We start from the raw sequence: 19,521 nt of genomic DNA, 5'->3' as shown, positions 1-19,521 counted from the left end.
CTGAGAGGACATTCACATTCATCCAATCAAACAGTATGAAGTCATTCCCCTAGTGTGCACCATCAGAGCTCTAGTCAGAGTGTTTTAGTGCTGCAGGGTGTTTAGTGTGTAACTCCAGATTTATACACTGAAGAGTTCACTAATTCAGTTAGCACACAGAGCAGATATAAGAGCGCCCTCTAGTGCTCAGGGTTTCAGTGCGGTTTCTTACAGTACAGTTGGTCAATGTAAAGCTAGATGCTTAGCTGGTCAAGCTGGATGTTCAGTACAGTGAGCCGTTTTGTTGAATCCTCTTTTAAGCATCTTTTTTCAGTCTACATTTTCTGGCAAGGACACAATGAATTGATCAAATATTTTAATATTTCACATTATTACTGTTTTTACTGTATTTTTCTGATTTAAAAAAAAATGCAGCCTTGATGAGCAGAAAATAAATGTCATATTGATCTAAAACTATGTATGAATATCAATGAATTGGATACAAATATCTATTCCCCAACCAGTATAATTCAGCAGCGTTCAGAATTCAGAAGCAAACACTGATTTGTGTGAATGCAGATCTTGTCACGTTGTCTGCATGCGGTCGAGCTTGCATGTTCTTCACTGTCCTGTGTGTCTTTCTCCATTAATATCGTTGGATTAATAAGGGTGTCAGTGTTTCATGTAAATTCTTACAATTCAGTCAGGTGTTTGTCTGCTGTGGTTTGTCCCAAAAGTTAGGAATCTTTCCCAGTTCTGCTCTGTTTTTGATTCATTGGCTTCATTGCAAAGCTATGCCAAAGAGTCACATAGCTTTACGACCTTCTGGAGTCTGCCTTGGTTTCATCAGGTAACTTTTAAGCACGGGTGCTTAAGCAGTCCCCCTTTCTGTCCGTCAACATCTCGCTCTCCTGTCCTCCTCCTCAGAACAATGACAACGAGACGCCGCTGCACTGCGCGGCTCAGTACGGACACACTCAGGTGGTGCAGCTGCTGCTGGAGGAGCTGACCGACCCCACCATGCGCAACAACAAGTTTGAGACGCCGCTGGACCTGGCAGCGCTCTACGGCCGGCTGGACGTGGTCAAACTTCTGCTCAGCGCTCATCCCAACCTGCTCAGCTCCAACACCAAGAAACACACCCCCCTCCACCTGGCCTCCCGCAACGGACACCTGCCGGTGGTGGAGGTGCTGCTGGCCGCCGGCGTGGACATCAACTACACGGTGAGGAACCTTCAACACACTGTTCAGGTCCATCTCTCATTCAGCCCTAAACAGGAATAGAGCAATGATTCACATTCAAACACTTTGATCAAAACAATTTGATTAAAACTGCATGTATTTGTTATAAGATAATAATATTCAGTGGTTATTGTGCAGTGTGCTAGTGTTCCATTCTGAAGTTTTTGAAAATTCCAAAAAGAAAGTGCACTCTAAATACCTGGATGTTGCAGGTAAATAACCAAAATAGCTAAGTGTGGAATGTTGAACACTTCGTGCACTCAACTGTCACAGCTTAATTTACGTCGTGAAGATATTGTTTATGATTGACAAAATAACCTTATTTAATTAATACGTTACTTGTTTGAGTGCATAAGTGCATGGTGAATCATTTGGGACACGGTTATAGTCTAGGTTTCATGTTTTTGTCATGTTATTTTGGTTAGCTCCGCCCACAGCAAAATCTCATTGGTTTAAAAATTTACTCCACATAATTTAATCATCCAGTGTGTTCTGATTGGTTGTAATTGTTGCACTGCAATATTTGGTATAATGTCATTTATTTGTATAATGCCCTACTTTTTTTCTTTCCTTCCTGTTTCACATAGCAAAATATTGGTCAGATTTTTTAATGTTTTGAAAAAAGTATCTTATGTTCAGCAAAGGCTGCAATTATTTGATTAAAAAAAAAATACAACAAAAACAGTAATATTTTAAAATAGAATTTACAATTTTATATAAGTGCCTTCTATTTTGAATATATTTTAAAATGTAATTAATGTGATTTTCCAGCATCACCTCTCCAGTGTTTTTAGTGTCACATGATCCTTCAGAAATCATTCTAATGAGCTCATTTGCTGCATGAATTAATATTATTTATGTTAAAAAGCATCGTAATGCATAAAAAGTATTAAAATAATTAATTTCTTAACATAAAAGTATTAAATTCTTTATAAAAATGGTATGATCCAATCAGAATGGGTCTGAAGTCGGTTTAATTTTGACTTGAAGGAGTTCAAGCGTGTATCAGAGCAGGGGTTTGATCTCTCTGTGGTTTAAAGTAGCTGCTCTTTAGCACGTTGCCAGATCTCTCCCATCTCTACCTGAGAAACCTGCTCGCACACTTAACACTAACAGCCTGCCATCTGTCCCTCACTCCGTACGTCCTCAGAGCAGCGGCCCACATTCACAGACTCTGCTTCGTCCGCTAACATGCTGAGAAAGCCGCTGCAGTGTGAAAATGAGTTTGTCGTCTCCGTTGGGTTCTGATATGCCTCAGTTACTGCAGTTAACTGACCTAAAACAAACGTACAAGATCTTCCAACCTCCACTACTTCTGTCCAAGTGTCTAAAATGTTCTGGGGTCGCTGTATGTGCCTCTGTTATCTTATGATGAATGATTTATTTGTTAACAGACGGAGAAAGGCAGCGCCCTTCATGAAGCAGCTCTATATGGAAAGACGGAAGTAGTACAAAAACTACTCAACGCAGGTAAATATAAACTCAGATCCACAAATAACAAGGGGTTTGACTACTGAAATTGTACTCTGGATGCTCTGTGTGTATCTTTGCCAGGGATCGATGTGAATATCGTGGACGGTAAGAGTCTAACAGCGCTGGACACTGTTAGAGACATGCCCTCTCAAAAGAGCCGGCAGATCGCTGCGCTCATACAAGGTACGTCTGGACCTGATCTCACACACATCTCTGAATCTGAACAACATGGTTTTCACACCCGTCTCCTCTCTAAAGCTCATATGAGTGGCCGTCCGTCAGAAACAAGCCTCCCTCCTCCACCAGTGCCACCTCCTCAAGAGAAGAGCCAAGAGAGCCCCAAGAGAAAAGGTCAGAAACCTAGTGGGTTAGGGTAACTCAAATCTGAGGTACAGTATCAGATTAAGAAAAAAAAAACATTATGAGAAATATGAACTTGTTTGAATCCCCTGAAACAAGAACATTTGTCACACTTCATAATATGTATATATAAGCAATGTAAGTAGCTTTTGTTTTGATGTCCAGCAGGCCGGATGTGAGAGGAGCTGCTGCTCGTGGTGTCCGTGCGCCAGATGTTGTGCAGATGTTGTGCAGATGTTGTGCAGATGTTGTAATGCGTGCGCTTTGTGTTTGGACAGGAGACATGGAGCAGCAGGTCAGTGAGCTCATGTGCGGTTTGTCTGTGGAAGAGAGTCCGTATGAAGCTCTGTTTGAGGCGTCCTCGTGCGTCTCCCTGGACAGTCTGGCCAGCGGAAAGTCATCAGACAGAGACTCGGGACGACCCGACAGCGAAGCCGGGAAGGTGTGTGTGCCACATATCTCATTTATTTATTTGTATTTTAAACATTTGTTGGTTGAAATCAACATTAGTTTTCACAGGGAACAAGTTGTCCTTTCTATTGTTTGCAATTGTTTTCTTATTTATGGTCTTATTTGGAAAACGAGGCCATCCAGATGAGGAAGTGTAACTGCTATTTATTTATAAAATGATAGTTTTGACTCTGAATGTATTAGCCTGGTCTCAAAGCCTTCATAAAGTAACGTCTACATGCTGATGGGGCTGCACGTTATTTATTAATGTAAAGCTAATACAATCATTGGCAACCATAAACATCCAGTTAAGAATTATATTGCTTGGCGGAAGAAGTTAGCATTTATATTAAATAATGCATTTTAACCGTTTATTGACCTTTGCTGTATTTGAACATTGTTTCACCTTTTTTTATGAGAAGGAATAAAGCAGTTCTTTGATCGAGCCGTCTTTGAAATCTGAAGCGTTGGTGTAGGACAGCTTCCTCCACTAGATGGAGACTTTGCATTGTGTTTTCTTTCTTCAAAAAATACATTTTCAGCATGTTTGATAGTGAATTAGTTGAATTTTTCCTACAGAAAGAGCGTCATCCTCCACAGTCTGCACAGGACGCGGATCTCAGCTCGGAGGTAAAAGACCCATTGTTTGATTCACATTTCACTAAAATCAAATGAAGTCTGGAATCCTTAATGAATAGCTCTGGAAGAACGGCCCAGTGTTTCCATGAGCCAGATACGAGCAAGGAATGTTCTTCTTTCAGTTCAACTTCATTCAATAATTCATTCGTTCTGGGGAGGTGTCACGGTGGTACTACCTTGGTATATAGTGAACGAATATCATGATACAGGACATGGTACCTCAATGTACCTCCACCGTTTTTTGTTAGTGTTTCTTACTCTCTGTTTCTATTTGAGATGAGTGTTGTGGCGTGTAATGAACAGACACTGATTTGCAGCAGCACACATGCTCGAGAGCAGAACAGTGAATATGTGTGTCTTTCCGCACGTCTACCCAAATCAAACAGCCTCCTCATGAATATTAATGCTGTGGATCCCTGGGACACACAGCAAACCTTCTGTCTGAAAGACTCGGGAGCACATGGCCAATACATAAACACTGCGGCTGGATACAGAGCTGCACAACTTCTGAACACTTCACTTAGTGTTGTGAGCCGCTCTGAGCCTTACATTCATGCAGTGTCAGCAAAACATCACTCACTGGACTGTGTCATATTAATGTCAGCCATTCAAACTTAATACTGTTATCCACTGTGTTTAAAACGGTCATCATTTTCACTGTACTGCTGCTCATAAAGTGGTAGGGACTGTGAAATAAGCGACTGGTTTTATACCAGTGTTTTCTACATCACTGAGTCTCTCTCTCTCCCTCGCTCTCTCCCTCTCTCTCTCTCTCTCAATCTATCTCTCTCTCTCTGTCTGTCTCTCTCTCTCTCTCTCTCTCTCTCTCTCGCACTCTCTCTCTCGCTCGCTCTCTCTCTGTCTCTCTCTGTCTGTCTCTCTCTGTCTGTCTCTCTCTCTCTCTCAATTCAATGATACAATATTGCCAAACCTTAGTGTGCATATATAGAAAAAATAAAATAAATGATAACAAAAAAATGAACATCACAGTAATGGAACTGATTATAATAACATCTTATAATATTAAACTGTTACAAATTATAACATTTGTGTGAACATTTGATACCACAGTCTTAAACTTACATATAAATACACAAACACATTAAGGATCACTGTGGTGCACAGTGGGGTCAGACACACTGAGGTCTCTCACACACACGTTCACACACACGTTCACACACACACGTTCACCTGCTGTCTCTCAGGCTGTGGCACGTCCACACGTATCTCGCAGCCAGTGCTGCTGTGTGTCCCTCTCCTAATAATATCTTTATTTTTTCTGTTTCACTAATTGCTGTAAAGTTCTGTATTAAGTTGGTGAATTTGTAGTATAGGTCTCTTATGGAGGTGTATTTCTGACAGTGCAGGAGGAAGTGCGTCTCTGTCTCGATCTCTCCTGTCTGACAGTGAGCACACACTCTTCTCTCTCTGGGTAACCAGCTCTTTCGGTGTCTGCCCGTCTCGATGGCTAGACTGTGCTCACTCTCTCTCTCTCACACACACACACACACACACACACTCAGCTCTTTCGGTGTCTGCCCGTCTCGATGGCTAGACTGTGCTCACTCTCTCTCTCTCTCTCTCTCTCACACACACACACACACACACTCAGCTCTTTCGGTGTCTGCCCGTCTCGATGGCTAGACTGTGCTCACTGAGCCTGTACTTGGTCAGGATCCGTCTCTGCTTTGTGTCTCTGACCCTCTTCATATTTATAATCAGATTTTAGAGTTCGATAGAATTGTAATTTACTTTGTGTTTTAGTTTCTTGATCCCAATGTTCCAGATATGTATTTTTAGATTGTTTGATAATTTGGTTGATTTTGATGTTTGGATGAGAAGCAGTGCTGGTCTGAGACTGGTTAGTGTAAAGACTTAGTCTCAGAACTAGCTGACTGAGTGGACTCTTTTCAGGGTTCAGTTCAGCGCTTTAAAATGTAGCCATTCTGTGGGACTTGATTTAAGATGCATCCAGAATTTGAGGAATCTTTTTTGCATGTTTATAATCAATGGAAATCTGCCTAATTCTGCCCTACATGCGTTATTGGGTGTTCTGTGAATTCTGTGTGTAGGGCTTCTGTTGGATGTGGTGGAGGACAGCAGCACCAGATCATCTGCGTACAGCAATAGCTTGATGTTCTTGTCTTGTAGAGAGAGTCCAGGGGCTGTAGACTGTTCCAGCTGCACCGCTAACTCATTGATGTAAATGTTGAACAGAGTTGGACTCAGGCTACAGCCTTGCTTCACTCCTCTTTTCTGGGTGAAGAATTCTGTATGTTTGTTGCCAATTCGGATCGCACATTTGTTGTTGATTAGGGTGTAAATGTGGTCAGTCGTTCTGTGATTTGGAAGGAAGCCAATCTGACTCGGGCTCAGGACATTTTGCTCGTTAAGGAAGTTTACCATTCAATGGTTTAAAATACTGCTAAATAACTTCCCCAGATTGCTGCTCACACAGATGCCTCTGAAATTATTCGGGTCCAATCTGTCTCCACTCTTGTGAAAAGGAGTAATGAGTCCTCGGCTCCAGATCTCAGGAAAGCAGCCTGAACTAAGTACAGTGTTGAATAGTTTTGAGCACAGCTGTCTGAGGTGTTTCAGCATTTATCAAAGTTATTAAGTTTTCACCTAGAATGCTTACATTTTTGGCTTTTCTTTAAATGTAATTGGGAAGATTTTGATTATTTTTAATAGTGTCTTCATAAGTTTGTAGGTTTTGTTTGATCAGATCATAATTGTCATTGAGTTGTTTTGGTGGGATGTCTTGATATAACTTTTCAAAGTGTTGTGTCCAAATGTTTCCGTCTTGTATTGGTAGATCTTGTGGTTTAGTTGTGCTCAGATTATTCCACATATCCCAGAACTGATTTTGATTCATTGAATGTTCTATTTCTTCTAAACTTTTGTTTTTATTTAATTGTGTCTTTGTATTGTTTTAGTTTTGAACAGTATTCAGTTCTTATGTCGGTGTCATATGGTTCTTTGTTTCAGATGTGATAATTGGTTGTTTTCTTAATGTTTTGCAGTCTGAGTCAAACCATTTTTCATCTTTTGGTGTTTTTTAATGTATTTTTTGCCTTTTTCAATTCACTTATATATGCTGCTTTTTGAAATATGTTATTGATTTCATTTGTAGCCAAATTAACACCATCTTTAGTGGTTTCAAATTGTTTATTCATAAATATAGTGATTTGATTCTTCAGTTCTTCAGAATTCAGGGCATGGATGAATTTCTCTGCGCTGTCTGAAGTCCCATCTGTATCTCTGCTAGACCTGAAACATTGTGCAGGTTTCCAGCTTGTTTTGTTCAGGTGTAAGATTGGTTTTAATATAAACGTTAGTTTTGTTATGGTCAGAAAGTGGAGTTTGCTGTTTGACAGTGAATGCACTGAAGGAGGAGGGGTCCATGTCAGTGATGGCGTAGTCAACGTCTCTCTCTCTCTCTCTCTCTCTCTCTCTCTCTCTCTCTCTCTCTCTCTCGCTCTCTCTCTCTGTAGGCGGTTTACACTAACAGCAGTGTGGATGAACGCGCTGAGCCTCTGGAAGAGGAAGAGCCCACATATGAACTCTTAGTCTCCGCACAGACCAAAATCCCCAACAACACTCAAAGCAAAGCAGGTACACACTCATTTTCCATGAGACCCCACACAAACCTCATAGACTTGCCTCACTTCTTTGTTTGTCAGACATGATGAGCTAATTCAAATATGCCTTTCCACATGTGTCATCAAGGAAAATAACCACTGCCACATTATATCATGCTAGAACAGATGTTTCTGATTTCTGGTCTTTCTTTAAAATAACCAAACAGTGATGACAAAACAGTATTGTTATTGCAAACTAAAACTAGTTCACTCTTTTCATAAATGATGCCACTGAAATAAATGTTTAAAGTTGAATGGTTATCAGTTGTCATAAATTAGCCCTTTATTTGCTGTCTTTTACACTTTGAATGTAACTGAGGTATTTTTCTATTAAATAACTTTAATTCTTGATCTCCAGATGTGGACGTCTCCGTCAAGTCTTCCAACAGTGTCCTACCTCAGGTGAGAATACATAGGCAGCTGTCTTATAAGGCAACACGCTACTTACTATGACGCCTCGCAAGTGAGCGATTTCTAACGTTTTAGGCAGCAGCACATATTGCTTCACACAAGGATCGAGATTCACACTCCATCCCAGTAGAAATGTATATTAGCATGTTGCTAAGCTAATAGCTTAATAGCTAACAAAACAAAGTAAACTGCGCGCGCAAGTATTTGGCGATAATTTTCCGTATTGAAAGAAATAAGCTTATTTATAATCAACATTTCACTTGTTTACCATCTTGCATTTTTTTTTTTTTTGATAAAATTTTGGATTTCCACCTTTGCAAAAGATGCATGTTATGCTGCCTTAGAATTTGTCTAAAAAGAAGCTCTAAGGGTTTCTAACAGGGATTTTTTTTTTTTTTTTTTTTTTTTTTGCAGTCTCACATCTGTCACGCTGTCCGAACACTGTCTAGTGTGCAGTAGACAGTTAATTATCTCACTAGCAGCATCTGTTTTGTGTGTGTGTGATTGTGCATCTGAAAAGCCAGACATTCCTTAACATGCAGATATTGGTGTTATTTTTTTCAGCGAAAGACCACTGCACACAATGACCTACGACCTTCAGGGTCCAATACAAACACACTGCAGCCGCCTGCACCTCATTTTAGCACAGGACAGACGTCTGGAGGTGAGTGTGTGCTTGTGTGAATGCTTAAGGAGCTCACTTGCTAATGACGCTGTAATTATTCTTTACAGTGTTATTGCCATGGTTGAATAACAATAATCATTTGAGTGACAAATACTGTTTAGCAGTCAAAAATGAATCAAGCAAATGAAGTCAACATGTTCTCAACACTGAAAAATGCTTGTCATCTGTTTTAGACTTAGACTTTCGGGCTGTCTTTAAAGGAATAGCTCATTAAATATTACTTACTCACCCTCATGTCGTTTATATGGAGGAATGAGATATGGGAGGAAAATTATTATTCAATGCTCTTGTGTTGTTTAACGAAACCTTTGAGTTCCCTTAGCATGTAGGCGAGAAACTTCACATTTACTTGTTAACCGTGTTCACTCATTAAACCTTTGCAAGCCCCCATTAAAACTATTGCGTTCGCTCCAAAACTTCTGTGGTTGCTCACAAAACATCTGCATACACTTGATAGACTTTGGTGCTTGTCAGATAAACTTTTGCAATCATTTGCAAAATGTTACATTAGGGCTGGGCGATATGGCCAAAATTTCAGATATAGCGATATAACGATATACATAACAATATAGAAATTTTTCTGTTAATTCAGTTTATGAATGGTGTATATAAAATTGCAATGTGGAAATGCAGTTTGAAATGATATACAAAACAAATAAAGGTAGTATGGACTAAATATTTATTTTATTTAGAACCTTTTTTTCAAGCAAGACTATTGGTCATGTTAACACCTGCCATTAAAATATTTCAACCCGCTATTATCGACCGTGTAGATATGCTTGGCAACAGCAGAAGTGATATCCATCTGCGGGATCTATGGCTATATGGTGTGCCACTGGTAAAAGCCTGTGGAGCCGTTCACATATTGAGTATTTTGCACGCTCAAGTTCGTTATTTCTAAAGTAGGCTCACGGTAATAATGGCCGTTTTCTCCAGGCGTGTCCGCACAGCATCGAGTTAAAAACATTTCAACTTTTTCATCCGTTTTAGGCGTCCATGCAACAGAAGTCGCCCCTCTTAGGTACAAGCTCCTCGGTTTGGGTTGGCTGGTCATCTTGTTGAGAATTACCCTTATCTGAACCGCATCTACTACCGTCTTCCTCCATGTTTGTTTATGTATTGCAGCGTGCATGGGCATGCCGTTGTGTGAGGTGCATCTTGACGTAAAATTCTGCCGTAAACGATAGAGCCTTATATAAAATGATAGACATTTTCTATCGTCCAGACGATATATTTCGTCATATCACCCAGCCCTATGTTACATTGCAGTACATTCTCTCACAAAACATTTGCATTTGCATTTGCCTGATAAACTTTTGCACACTAAACTTTTGATTGCTCATTAAAGATGTTTAATTATTAAACTGAATTCACTTGTTAAACTTTGCTTTCCTCCAAGAAAATTGAGCTGCACTTGCTAAACTTTTGTTTGTTCGTTTTTTTTTTTCACATAAACTTGTTTGCTTGTTAAACTTTTGTATTACTCCAATTAACATTTGCATTTGCTCTCTAAACGTTTGAATTTGATTATTAAACCTTTATTTTTGCTCACTAAACTTTTTGTTTTGTTCACTAAACTTAAATTTTTGTTCACCAAAGTTTTATTTTTGCTCGTTAAGCGTTTGTTTGAGCAGACTGAACTTTTGCGTTCTCTTGCAAAAAGTTTGTGATACAAATAAGTTTTTTTTTAGATTTCAATATATTTAATTGCTTTTAATCTTTATATAGTATTACTAATATCTACTATTATATTCATATGCCATATTTTGTTAATTGTCAATCTTTGTTTAAGTTGGGACAATGTTTACTCCATATAACACCACACTAGTTAGCATTACCAACAGAAGGCTCTTCTTGCTACTATAAAGGTGAGTCTTATAAAGAAATGAGGAGAACAGACATATAAAGCCATTTTATCGTAGGACGATACAAAATGTTTTAATATGGTTGTATTTTCATAATATCGATGTTTGATAAATGTCAGTGTAATTTATATATTATATGCCCCATACTCTCCTCGTGTTTCAAAGCAAACAGCAGAATGTCTGTCTTTGTCTCCTTGCCAAGCTTCATAGGCCTCAGCTGCCACCTCCAAAGCCATGCTGCGCTCATCATCTGTCAATTATGCTGCAGGAAATCGTCCTGTAGACACACACTAGCACACACCCAAATAACAGGGTGTGAGCTCGTCATATTTCCTATGTCAGGGTCTCACAGCAGGCTCCATGTGTTGATGTATTAATGGTCTGACCTTAGTGCTGTGGAGATGAAAGCTTCACCCTAAGTGCAAAATCATGTTGTGTGTTTTAGACATCCCTTCACTCTTTTAATAAACGCTGCTCACAATTGGCAGGCGCTTAGCTGAGGGTGAACGATGAAGTCAGTCCTGTTACTCTAGAACAATCTGAGGGGTGACATTACTTCAGTTCCTCAGATGTTAGCACTACTCAACTGTGCTTGGCTGTGTTCGAAAGCATGCAGCTTAATCAGTACAACACTGTATACTCACTGTATTCTGCCTGCTATTTAAAAAATAGTTAGTGAAATAGTAGACAGTCCTAGTAATAGTAGCTATTGATGTCATGTGAATTCATCAAGGTATTATAGGTGCACTTCCAACCCAAAGGATGTTCTAGATTTTGCAAGACAGATTGCCAAAATACTGTGCATTCCTCTTGAAAGAATTGCTCAAACAAGCCTGAAGCTTGGGACACACCATGCCACCTAAAAAAAAAAAAAAAAAGACAACATAAAGTGGAACTTTTCCAAAACCGCTAAGCAAATATATACAGTTTCAGTACATACCATATAGAGACGTCGTTGCTGCTGCTCTTGTTAAATTTCAGCCTCTGGATCTGATTCTGGATCATAAATATACGCTGAATCTGACTGTTAGTCATAGTTTGTTTTGGTTGGTTTTTTCCTCACGGTAATGTCACAGCTTCCAACCGCTCTCAACGCAAAAGCTTACTTCTTTAGCTCCGCCCACACGTCACGCCTCCAGCCGGTCGTGTTTTTCCGGGAAAAATCGGTACAGACTATATTTCTCTTATAAATATAATAAAACTAAAGACTTTTTGGAGTTATGAAGGATGCAGTACTACTCTACAGGCTCAAGATTAACAGGATATTGAGTGAAAACTTTAAGAAGATCTTGATTGGTTCAAAATGATTTTCCAGCCTGATTGGTTGAAATTACCCCAAACTTCTCTAAAACCAGCCAACAGAAAAGTCTGACCAAGATAAAAGACCCATTAATAGTTAGAATAGTTAGAAACAGAGCTATGTGTTTTTTTTTTGGTTTGGAACATGCTCACACTGCTTTTATGTCATTGAACATTGAATGATTTAACCAGTGCATGCTTGTTGTAACTGGAAACAGACATGTTGTTTGAAAAAACACCTGACTTTCTCTAGGAGAAATGCTGGCTAAAGCCTTTTGTTTGGGTGGAGAACAGCAATGACTTCATCTTCTCCAGAGGGCCTTGTTGATTTAAATTGACGTCACAGGTTAGGCTTTGGGTCACAAACGCAAACAAAGACTTGAGTCCCGAGCTGCCTGTTGTGTGTATGTTTTTATGTGTGTCGGTTACATGAGGAAGTGATTGGACCCATGGCTCTGTATGTTCCTCCATCACACACGTCAGTGCCTCATGGAGTGGGTGGTTTATTCAGTCCCAATGCCTCAGAAAACTTAAGAGATGAAGTTCAGAGGAGAGAGTTGCTGCATTGTAGTTTATCGTAAATCAAATATTAGAGTTGAGTTCACTTATGCAGAAACTCACATTGCCACAAAGGTCCCAATGCTCTGATTTTGCTTCAAGATCCAAATTTTGCTTTGGACTTAAAAGTGCTTAAAAGCCAAAGGCATATTTGTTTTTCTGTATGTAGTTTTGTTCATTCTTTTCAAGGATGTGTGCTCTTTCAGATAGGCCTAATCACTGTGAAAGTGGGGTGAAATATTAACATTTTCGCTATTTCTTCATTCATTTTGACAGAAGGGGACAATAGAAGACAATAGAGTTTCCTAAATGTCTGTCTAACTGCAAAATCACACATTGTCTGAATACCTCCTACATTTAATGAAGAACTCTGTGCTTTAAAAAAAAAAATGTTCTCGATGGTTTGAATACGAATAGCATAAATGAAATTGGACATACTACATCCGCCATGTTGTCATTAGTCTCGCGTATCGAGTCCTTCAGACTGGCAGCTTTCTTTGGCCGAGACCTGTTCATGAGGCCGATTGACCGACATGTCAAACAACCAATCACAGTTCGTTTCGTTCAGTGGCACGTTTCGGAGCGTGGAAATGTCGACACAATAAAAGATCAGTGTGTAAGACTTTGACATATTTTAAGGCTTCTGTGCCGGGAACTTTAAATATGTGACATACTTTTGAGAATCCAGTGTTTAGTTGATCCCTTTAAGCACTCGTTGCTACAGTTGTAAACACTATGGCTTTCTTCTTTCATGAGGGAGCTTGGTGCCACGGTATCTTTTATTCTAGGTAGAACATTAAATAACGTGACACACGTCTCCCAGAAATCCTGTATAATTCAACCAATCAGATGACGTCTTCGACACTCCTGAGGTGTTTCCACTTTTGTGTGCCATGTGCATCAGACGTTCAGCCAACAATCTGTGGGTGTGATGTCTGAGACTATGTTGTTGTTAACTGCGATTCCATTACCCTTCAAATTGTGCAAACTGAAGTTGCGAAAAAAAAATATGGGCAATGAAAACTTGTGTGCATTTTGCAAAAACTTCGTAAGAAGAGCAGTTCAAAAATTTCAGCCAAATTTAAAAATATTTTATACAATGGAAACAGTTTTTTTTTTATTATTATTATTATTATTTACAGGTCACATGCCATACTTAAAAATCACATGATTATTTTTTAATGCACTATAACATCCAATAAACACTTCATACATGGCCACTCTCAACTGTAAGGGGCTTTCCTGGCCAGTAATGCTTGGATGACTCCTTATTTACACTGCGCATGTCTGTGGTGCGTTACAGCTCCTACACAGCCACTGAATGCTGATTTCAGCAGTTCTAGTCAATGCTTGTTTATACCAGCTGTGCTGTGGCTTGTTTCAGAAGTGGCTCTCCTTTGACCTTCGTTTAAAAATAATGGAAACGCCATCATTTTTTACAGTTACTTATATAGTTTAATAGGGTAATTGTCGCCTACTGTTCACTTTCAGAAAAAAAATTCTGAAATAAAAAACAGCTTGTCAGTGGGGCAGTACACTCAAAGTGTCACCTTTGTAACTTATTTATCCTTGAATGGATCATTATAGTACTATAAGAGTATATACTACTACCTTAATAGTATATATTACTACTCTAAGGTGCTAGTATGCACCCTTTATGGGTAAAAATGGTACAAAGGTGTCACTTTCAGGGTATTGCCCCTAAAGGTAAAATAACTGCACATTTTTTTCAGAGTGTTTATGTAACTATGAATTCAGATGTTTTCACCTGCTGTATATTATGGAAGTAGGAATATTCAGATTGAAGGTTATTTATTTTTATATAAAATGTGTATAGATATAAATAACTGTTCACCAAGATTCTGTATAAACATTTATTAGTTGTCCTAAAAGTGAAAAGTGAGTGCTAATGCACTCTAGCGCCCCCTGTGGCGATGCTGAGGAGGCAACTCTCTTTGAAATCAAGCTTGCATAGAAGTATTAATGTACGTGCCTATGGTATGTTTCAGAGTGTAAGAAGAGATCTGTTAGTGTGCTGTTCTGGGAGAAGGATTTCTAATAATCACAAAACAGGGATTTAATTTTTAAGAACCCGACTCCTAACGGCGTGGTAAAGTGGTGTTTGTAAGAAAAAGAGAGCGAGTGTGTTTCTTTCACAGTCATCTCTGTGGTATCCTGTTTCAAGCTTGCCACTCATAATGAAGGGAATCCTTAGTGAGGCATAACTTCTCTGGAAGCAAGCCTTATAAAGCTGTGTGCGTGTTAGCAGTGCATCAGAGAGAGAGAGAGACAGGGAATTGAACACAAACAGATCTCTATGGAGAAAAGTCAGCTGCTCATAGCCTGCGCTTGGAATTTACTAACACAGGCACTCTGGAATTGGTTAGCCCAACTTACTTACATTTTTCTTTCTTTCTGCATTTTTTCTCCCTCCCTTTTCCAGTCAGAAAACAACCCCAGATCTGTTCCAGGCACTGGACAGTAGTGGAGTGGGCGGTTTCATGTTATTTGGTCTAGATACGGCTCCACAGTCCGCCTGTAACTCTCTCACTCTCTCCTCTGTTCTCTTGACAGAGAGCTCCTCGCACGGTGAGGATACAAGCGCTGCTGTTCCTGAGCAGTTCACTGGTCTGCTTCACGGTTCCTCGCCGGTGGTCGACTGTCAGGAGGAAGCGTTCAGTCTGCCGTCCTCTGGAGTGAAGTCCGGTGAGGCTTCCAGCACTTCGACATCTGCCAGCTCCGCCCCCCTTCCCCATCCCAAATCGGCAGCCACCATGGAAACCATTCTCCAGGACACTGACCCCAAAGCTATCTACGCCACGGTCAACAAAGAGCCGCGGGATTCATCGAGAAACAACTCACCGGCACGCGATTCTCCACAGACGAGAAGGATGCCTCCGCCAGGTGATCTCAAACTAGCGCGTAGCCTTTCGAAGTCTGACTCCGACCTGCTGGTGTCTCCACCCGGTGAGGAAGAGACAGGATTGGGCGGCCGAAGTGAGTCCGTGTCCAACTGTAGCACCACCAAGAGAAGACTGGAAAAATCACCTTCGTTCACTTCAGAATGGGACGAGGTAAGAGCTCCCCCTTGTGGCCTGGATGTACCGTTCCTGAACCATTTTGTCATTTGTTGTGTATTCTTTAGCACTTTTTTGTTGTAGCGTACTGGAGAGTTTACATTTAGACTAAAGTCAGTTTGAGGTTTATTGAAAGATTATTATTCTATAATAATTAATTATTCATAGTTTATGATCATTTGTTTTGGAAAATAAGTTGGTTGGTGTCAGAATTGCATTTGAGGAACTTTTGGGTTCCCAAAGCTGTAATTAAAATAATATTCAATAGTTAAAAAAATGTTTCAGCCTACATTATAAAATATACAATATTCTAAAGTTGTTTATTTTTACATCGCATTTAAAAATGTGATATAATCAATGTAATTTTTCATTTGGGTGCATCACTGAAAGTAAAAATGTAGGAATCTGTTAGTAATTGCTCAGTCCATTGGGAAAATGTATGAGATGCAGGAAATGAATGGTAAATGGTGACCATTCAGTCTGTCATTTCTCATCGTGTAGTGACTTAATGGGAAATGTGCATGCAAAAGCAGGTTCATACAAGCATCCTCTTCTCTAATTTAAGGTCTGATGTTATCCGATAGTTTTTCTGGAATTTGAAACAGGAATTTTTTCCATAGACCACACAGCTGTTCATTTCTGGGGAGTTAAATGAATGCTTGGTCCTCAATAGACCTGGTCTTTGTTATTTACGTTATATCCAGTCTTTAAAACATTGTTGTGACATCATTGTTATTAGCGCCTGTAAATGAGGTAAGTCTCACACAGTGTCCAAGCATGGATGCTTCCAAGAAAGGAGGTGCTATAATTTCCTTGCTTACATGGAGCTGAGCAGGTAATCTGCCAGACTGATGTCTTGAATCTCCAGAAGAACATAAACTTGTCTTCTTCCTGTGGTCTGCATATGTTCATGATGTCAGATGATGTAAAATGGCCAGAAACAGTCTAAACAAACACCATCTGCTACGTTTAGGTGCGTGACAAGCCTCATATGCTTGAAACCGTAGTCCCACCACAAAAGTGATCGTTTGGTTAATAACACACTTTTTTAACAGAAGAATGAATGTTTTTTAATAAATTATGAGCTTCACATTTCTGGATGCTTCCATTGTAAGTTTTTAACCCTAAATGCAGTTTATGCTGTTGATTAAGCTTAACTCGGCTTGGGACATTCCTTTAAAAATGACATATGTCCATTTCTTTGAGAAAAATGTCTGAGAGGAAAATGAGAGGAAATGTCTGTAATCCAGTCAGAGTTAAGTGTCCTGTATTACCATTACTTTGGCTTCAATCTGAAGATCTAGACACTGGATACAAACCCAGAGGGACTGGCGCACAGTTTCCATCATCCTGGGTCTTACACTCTTACAGGCGAGACGCTCGCAGGTAATGAGAGACTGTTGCCCAACACACTCAAGTGCACGGATGAATTACTGCGAAGCATCAGGGGCTGAAACGCCATTTTTGTTTTCGTCTTGATGCTGATTAGACATGTTTGTATGAAAGCCCATTTCCGCCACTAAATAATCAATAAAACAAGGTAACTGCAAATTTTGATCTCTCTCTTTTTTTTTTTTTATCACGTTTTCACGTTGTAATTCTGACTTTATTTCCCGTAATTGCGAGTTTGTCAGAATCGCGCGAAAGAAATTGAGAATTGCGAGATAAAGTTGGGCTTCAGAAATGGGCTCCCATATGTTTGACTCTTTTCTAACGCACACAATGGACTTAACGTAAAAAGTAGCTAGTTGAAACCCATCAAATGTCTTTGGCGTAATCTGTTGAAATGATTCAATTCCATTGATATTCTGTTGATATTAGGAAGAACCGTGTTTTAATTATTGACTCTGCATAAGATCTATAAAATGAATTTACCTCCTTTCACTAACTATTTGTTTGAAAAGAACAGTCTTTTTTAATCCCCGTTTTGTAGCCTTTTTATAGAAAGTGTCTTTTGTCGCAGTGTAACAGTTAAAAAAGAGATTTTCCGTTCATACTCCCTGTCCATGTTTGTTACTCTCTCCTGCCCTCTGCTGGGATGCATCCATCCATCCATCCATCCACCGTATCTCATCTGTCTGCATATCATTTCAGCATTTTATTTAGAAACGGGAGCTTGTGAAGAAACAGCAGTAGTGTTTTGTGATGCCAGTGATCGATTGTTTTCTTGTAAAGGTAAACTGTAGCAGCTGCAGCTTGTGAGTCTGGTGTGTGTGAGAGCCGCAGCGGTTCATGTGCAGAGCTGTCTGTTTGCCGCTTCAGTGAGTCGCAGCAGCAAACGAAGCACCCAGAGTGAATCATGAAACTTAATTCACTTTGCTCCCAGTGGATTTGTGCTCTTAATGAACACGCTTTTATTGACTAGCCTCAGCGATTGCTTGATTCATGGCAGTCAGTGATGGAATCAACTGATGGAGTCGTCATGAAATCAAAATCATTGGATTCAAAGTTAAATGTAAACCTGAAAGTAACGTTATCATATGCTTATGAATTTACATGATATAATATATATATTTTAAAAGGAAAATTGCTAATTGTTAATTCCTTGTGTTGTGCATCACATTTACTTGAGTTTGCTCGAAATTTAGAGGGACTTTTAATTTGAAGATTCCTTAAATTGTAAATGTTTGTTTCATTACTGCTGTTTTTAATAGATTTTTATTAAACAATAAATCCAAAAATAAATAAATAAATAATCGATCAGGTAAAACAGGCAACGCACAATTTCTGAAAAAAAATAAATAAATAGACATTCCATAAAATTCAGTTGATTAGACACAATCTTTGATTGGTACATTCTAATTAAACCATTAATACAGAATTCAGAAATGTAATTAACTTTTGTTGTTAAATTATGGAAGTTTCATAATTTGAATAAATTAGAGATGCTTTTTGCTAACAAAATAAAATAAAATACAAACATTGAATTAAATCATTAAATTGTAAAAAAAAATACAAACAGTACTTTTTTTGCCGCTATCAAAAGTATATAATTTAAATGCTTATCTTTTCCCCCCATTATTTATCCAAAAGGCTTTACTTTTTTATCATCCAAATGATTCCAGATGGGTAAAAACAAATCTCTCTCTACTTTAATAATGTGTCATTCAACTCTGAAATGCGTCAGATCTCAGATGTGAAATGATTGTAAATGTTGACTTTGAATCAACAGAAGCGTCGTCGCAGCAGAGTTTCTCTCCGTCTGTTGTCTGTGTGTGTGGACCGTCAGTCCTGCAGTGACTAATGTCCAAACAGCAGTCTGTCATCATTTCTCTTGTCTGTTTCTGTCTCTCACCTCCCCCAGCGGTCACGGCTGGCTGGTCCGGGACACTTCGCTGCCCTGAGTGACAGCATGTGGGTGCAGGAACGCACAACACCCATCACTTTCCCTCTGTCTGTCTCTCTGTGTGTGTGTGTGTGTGTGTGTGTGTGTCCTCATTCCACACAGACACAGAGTCTCACACGAAGTCTAATTTTTCATTGAAAGGAGATTTTGACTTGCATGAGGGTGTGTGTGTGTTGGGGTTGGGCCGTCCCAGGATCAGACCGTGTGGGAAGCTGTTGTATGGGCCAGCAAGTTTAGGAAGGGGAGGTTTGCTCTGGATGTGGAGATGCAGTCAGCCCGAGGGAGTTAAACGAGTGAGTCTCCTCTCCCTCTGCCGTCCCGTCCCGTCCCGTCCCGTCCCGGCCCAATGGCTGCCCCCCGACCAGCATTTGTGAGTGTGATTGTTCTCTTCCTATCAGCTGCCTTTGATAGATGACGACGTTGTTGTTTTAAAACCGTTGTCGTGTACATGAGATTGATGTCCACAAATTCTCAGTGGTGAATGTCTTGGGAG

General features: G+C 39.6%; 1 protein-coding gene across 10 annotated transcripts in view; it reads left to right on the top strand.

Moving 5' to 3' along the window:
* LOC128011532 (ankyrin repeat and SAM domain-containing protein 1A) overlaps nt 1-19,521 on the top strand; it is an 87,487-nt gene that overhangs the window by 34,058 nt on the left and 33,908 nt on the right. For 8 of the 10 annotated variants that reach the window (XM_052594038.1, XM_052594034.1, XM_052594030.1 and 5 more), the window contains 10 exons: nt 907-1,203; nt 2,616-2,691; nt 2,776-2,877; nt 2,953-3,045; nt 3,333-3,496; nt 4,084-4,134; nt 7,641-7,761; nt 8,146-8,189; nt 8,763-8,862; nt 15,180-15,679. In XM_052594038.1, the coding sequence (XP_052449998.1) occupies nt 907-1,203; nt 2,616-2,691; nt 2,776-2,877; nt 2,953-3,045; nt 3,333-3,496; nt 4,084-4,134; nt 7,641-7,761; nt 8,146-8,189; nt 8,763-8,862; nt 15,180-15,679 (1,548 nt within the window). Of the gene's footprint in view, nt 1-906; nt 1,204-2,615; nt 2,692-2,775; nt 2,878-2,952; nt 3,046-3,332; nt 3,497-4,083; nt 4,135-7,640; nt 7,762-8,145; nt 8,190-8,762; nt 8,863-15,179; nt 15,680-19,355; nt 19,399-19,521 lie in introns of those variants that run through there. The other 2 variants (XM_052594032.1, XM_052594039.1) reach the window with 2 other exon arrangements.

The sequence above is a fragment of the Carassius gibelio genome, chromosome B23, assembly GCF_023724105.1.
Source record: "Carassius gibelio isolate Cgi1373 ecotype wild population from Czech Republic chromosome B23, carGib1.2-hapl.c, whole genome shotgun sequence".
NCBI classification, from domain to species: domain Eukaryota; kingdom Metazoa; phylum Chordata; class Actinopteri; order Cypriniformes; family Cyprinidae; genus Carassius; species Carassius gibelio.
Note: the sequence above shows the minus strand (reverse complement) of the source record. Positions and strands in the feature narration are given on the sequence as shown.